This window comes from Anastrepha obliqua, unplaced genomic scaffold (assembly GCF_027943255.1).
Source record: "Anastrepha obliqua isolate idAnaObli1 unplaced genomic scaffold, idAnaObli1_1.0 ptg000023l, whole genome shotgun sequence".
NCBI lineage: Eukaryota > Metazoa > Arthropoda > Insecta > Diptera > Tephritidae > Anastrepha > Anastrepha obliqua.
In genome coordinates this window covers 684,751-689,741 of record NW_026562184.1, presented here as the reverse complement: position 1 = coordinate 689,741, position 4,991 = coordinate 684,751, and the positions used below count along the sequence as shown (strand labels likewise).

General features: G+C 33.5%; 1 protein-coding gene across 1 annotated transcript; it reads left to right on the top strand.

The window, feature by feature from the left end:
- Nucleotides 1–595: 595 nt before the first annotated feature.
- On the top strand, nt 596–1,321 carry LOC129251469 (tigger transposable element-derived protein 6-like). Its single transcript, XM_054890812.1, has 2 exons — nt 596–1,037; nt 1,095–1,321. The coding sequence occupies exons 1-2, from the start codon at nt 596–598 to the stop codon at nt 1,319–1,321; spliced, it is 669 nt and encodes a 222-aa protein (XP_054746787.1).
- Nucleotides 1,322–4,991: the final 3,670 nt, after the last annotated feature.

The window sequence follows — 4,991 nt, the reverse complement described above, 5'->3', positions numbered from 1 at the left end:
CACTAGGACACCACGAATTTGAGGCAAGTACAGGTTGGTTAGACAAGTTCAAAAGTCGGCATGGCGTTATTCAAAAGACATTATGTGGAGAAAGTGCTGACGCCAACATAGAAAACCGTGATGAATGGGTAACGAACGTCTTACCGAAATTAATTGAAAATTACAACATTAATTGAAAATTACAACATTAACATTACAACAATGCGACGAGACTGCTTTGTTTTTCAAATGCTTGCCAACTAAAACACTGGCATTCAAAAATGAAAAATGCTTTGGTGGGAAGCAAAGCAAGGAGAGAATAACTGTCCTGGTGGGAAGCAATATGACTGGATCAGAAAAGCTGAAATTGCTGGTAATCGGAAAGGCCAAAAATCCGAAGTGCTTCAAGGGAATAAAATCTTTAGGTGTCGATTATGAGTTTAACAAAAAAGCATGGATGACCAGTGAGATTTTTACGAAATGGATTGTAAAACTCGACAAAAAAATTTGTGATTAAAACAGAAAGGTGTTGTTTTTTGTTGATAACTGCACTGCCCATCCTAAAGATGTAAGAGACAAGTTGAGAAACATTCATCTCGCTTATTTTCCTCCCAACATGACTTCGTTACTGCAACCAATGGACCAAGGCATTATCTACAACATGAAACAACATTACAGAAAACGAATTTTAACGAATATATTGACTCAAGTGGATGAGGGAAATTCTGTTATGGCCATAGACTTGCTGCAAGCAGTTCGAAATCTTAGCAATGTATGGAATGTCTATGTTAAACCAGAAACAATTGCCAACTGTTTTAAAAAGGCTGGATTTTCAAAAGATGCTATGCAGATTCGATTTGAGCATTGGGATGAAGAGGACCTTCTTTCAATATCGGATTTAACTGCTTTACAGTCTTCTTTTAAAAAAGTAGCAAATATCGAAGCATCGTTTGATGACTACGTAAATGTTGATAATGGTGTGCAGACTTGGGACAACCCATCCGAAGAAAATATTCTCAACAGCATTTTTGAAAGTCGCGGAGTTCCAGCTGAACCTGGTAAGCATTTATCTTTTTATAGTCAAACAAAAATTTAATATGTAAATATTATTTCAGATAACGATGAACACGATTTGACCGTTGAAGAATTGGCAGAAACTGAGGAGGCATTACCTACGTTGATACAAGCTGCTTCATCCATTACCATAATTAGAACCTTTGTGGAAATGAGGAGTGACGTGCCGATTAATGTTTTCAACTCTCTACATGATTTGGAAACTTTTATTGAAAATGAAAAATGGAAGACTGTAATTCAAACCAAACTCACTGATTATTTAAAATAAAATTACATAAAAAATCAATGTTTCTTTATAATGAAGTTTCTATATAGTGAAGTGATTTTCAGGTCCCGTGCGAATTCACTATATGGAAGTTCGACTGTATTACAATTAATTCTTTATTTTGAATTACTTTAAACTGTGAATCATCTATTAAATCTGTAATCGTTATTCGTCCGTGTTCATGTCGTGTTATATTTCTTATCTCATCAATGTGCAGAATAGCTGGATTCAAAATTTCTACCTTTGGCAAAGTTATAGTTTGTATTAAATTCTGTAATTCATTAATGATATAACTATTCCTACGCTTACTCATCATTCTAATATGTGTATTTCCTTGTAATTCTTTAACCCTCTCAGTTAAATGCGTAGTAGCTTTAAACATCTGTGAGTTTGTGGTATACTGTTTATTACTATTTGCCACTAATTCATTTAATTTATTGGTTCTTAATACTAAATCATCATGATCCGGTGTTCCTGCTATCCATTTCCACAATGTTTCCAACTCATTAATACCTCTTGTAAATCTATGATCCTTTTCCTGCAATTGCTCTATTAATGTCTCCATTAATTCTATTCGTATTCAATTTCATTTACGTCAAAATCCGTACGCATTGTCTTACTTCCATTTACATGAATATATTCATTCCTATTGTACATTTGTTGTTTCATTTCTTCCAATAAACTCGCAAAATAAGTTATATTTGCAATGTGAAAAATATCCCCATAATCTTCATATAATAAAACATCTCCGTCTTCTATTAAAACATAGTCTTCCCTTGTATAATCAATAATGTCCGTCATCCCGAAAGATATGAATGCTGCAAATAGCACCAATCTCTTTCTGTAAATATTAAGATTTAATATTATCCTTGTGAATTATTCTGTCGCGTTTCTGAATTATTATTTTATTTCCCCTATCTTCTTTTACTTTTTGTCTCCTATATTTCGGTTTTAATTTATTCCTTTCACCTATAACTTTCTCATATACTGTCTGACATGGAGTATAATTTTTTTCTTTTCGTCTTTTATTATGTACCTTCAACATAAGTTCCTGTGCCGATTTTAATTTATCTTTTATACTTACTTTCATGTGGTTTTTTATTGTAAAGCACCTCATACGGTTTTTCTTTAATTGTCGAATGAATAGTTTTATTGTATTGCTGAGCTGCTCTAATGATGGATTCTAAATCACTTATTAAATTCAATTCCTCCTTTAAACATCTTCCTATTTCAATGAGAGTAGAATGCACTCTTTCTACCTGACCATTAGTTACTGAATGTCTTGGATCGCAATAATATATTTCAATATTACATCTATTAGCAAATGATCTAAATTGAGCCGATGCAAAACTTGGTTCATTGTCCACTGTAGTTCTCTTTACTTCCGGAAATACCTGTAAAGCTTCCAAAATCTTTTTGATTAAATTTGTCTTATCTTCAATATGCTTAACTATCAAGGACTTGGAATAAGAGTCAATCAAAGTTAAAAATTTCAGTTTTTGAGCGTAAAAAATGTCAATATCAACTTGTTCACCTTCTTTCTCTGGAATTGGTGCCCTTCCAATTAGTACCTTTTTGGGTTGTCCATCGTATTTATTCTTATTACATACCTGACAACTTCTAACATATTGCTTGAATTGCTTCACCATTTGGGGCCAATAGTATTGATCCCTGATCTGTGCCAAATTTTCCCTATAATTTCTATGTGCTCTACCATGTGTTTCTCTATAATATTACCCTGGTCCTCTCTATTCGTGACATCAATTGGAAAACACTTCACACGTAAAAATTTCGTTACCGGAAAAGTATCCATCAATACGGTTTTTATTTCATATGCCACTTCCGGAGTACAAAATATTCCTGTAACCAATTTTGGATTTAATTGTTCAGAAAGAACAGGTATTATATTTTCTGGTTTATCATATTCTATTAAAAATCTAGTGTTACCGAAGATTAAAACTCTTTCTTGGGTAGTAATTTTTGCACCTTGATTTATTAATATTTGCTGTTTAAAATGATTCAATGGCTTGTTAGTTTCCCTAATTGAAATTTCATCACTACTCTCGGCTGAATGCTGTGTATTCGCAAATGAATCATCAGATTCTGAAATTTCATTATTCGATTCTGTTAAATTATTTAACTGCTGTCTCGATAGAGCATCTGCTACAACATTTGTTGCTCCGGGTTTATAGATTATTCTTGGCGAAAATTCTTCAATAAATGCCCTCCATCTTTTCATTTTAACATTAGGGTTTCTTTCAGATATCGCAAACGATAGCGGTTGGGGGTCCGTATAAATTTCTAAATCTTTTACAGCATAAAGGTAATGTCGCAATGTTTTCAATGCCCAAACAATAGCATAATGCTCCTTTTCGTTAGTTGCATAATTCTGCTCGGTTGAATTCAAAGTCTTTGAAATAAATGTTATGGGTTTTCCTCGTTGTGATAATACAGCCCCCACAGCTACATTTGAAGCGTCAGTATTTAAAATTAATTTTTCATTAAAATCAGGTTGCGATAATTCAATGCATTGGCATAATACATCCTTTAACCTTTCACAAGCGGCTATACCTTCTTGGTCAAGATCAATCCTTGTGTTTTTTGATACATTCTGCGATACTCCTCCATTTTTTCCTTTTAAGTGCTTTGTCAGTGGCTTAGCTATTGTAGCGTAATCTTGAATAAATTTCCTGTAATATCCTGTTAATCCCAAAAAACCCCTTAATTGTCGTAAAGTTTTAGGTATGGGATAATTGGCAAAATTGACCGATATATTCACGTAAAATATCATTCATTGCTCTCTGAAATATACTAGGGGCATTCCTTAGCGCAAATGGCATCCTCATTACTTTTCCGGTTTGCAGATCTGTCCGGAATATGTAGGGCAGGTGGAAGTTTGACCTAAAAAATGATTTTCACTAATATTTTTGATTCTCTGAGCCTTTGCAGGTTCATTATTATCATTTCTTTTTATCGGTGGATTAAATCTATAATATTTCCAGAGAAAGCATTACCCTGTTGTGATCTTGCAAACATTTCTCGTTACACCGCAGGAGCATTACAAGATGAAGTATCCATGGGTTCTGGCTTTGAGAAATTTACATTTATATTCTGTCTTACTTGTGGATATCTCAAATTATTTTGGAACACTATTTTTTGATCACCTCTAAAACTATTTTGATAATTTCCATTAACATTATTTCACTGGTCTATTAGGGATTTTGATCCTTGTCTTAAAATACTCATCTCTTGATCAATTACATGAATTGGTCGTCTGTCAGCATATGCAAAGTCCAATCTAGCAAATATGGCCTCTAAATTCAATACAGCCCCATGATTAGTCTAAATATCGTTCGCATCTCCTACAATTTTATTTCTTAATATAGTTAGTGCGCCAAAGTATCTTCTGCTACCTTCAATATACAAACTCATAGAATTTTTTGCAGCCTCTCTCCAACTCACATATGATTTACCTGAAAACACGGGCAAAAATCGAATTATATCCAAGCTTTCATTACACATTAATGCATCGTCAATAGTCTGAGTCCGATACTCAGTTACCTGAGAAGCTGTGTCAGAGCCCTAATTTGGTTATTCAATTGACCTATTTCAATACGTAAGTTTGCGGTGTGAGTAGCTATTAATCTAGCTATATCTTCCGCAGATAAATTAT

Coding starts and splice junctions, on each gene's coding strand:
- LOC129251469 (XM_054890812.1), top strand. CDS start 596: ATGACTTCGTTACTGCAACCAATGGACCAAGGCATTATCTACAACATG. Junction 1,038..1,094: donor CGGAGTTCCAGCTGAACCTG/GTAAGCATTTAT, acceptor ATATTATTTCAG/ATAACGATGAACACGATTTG.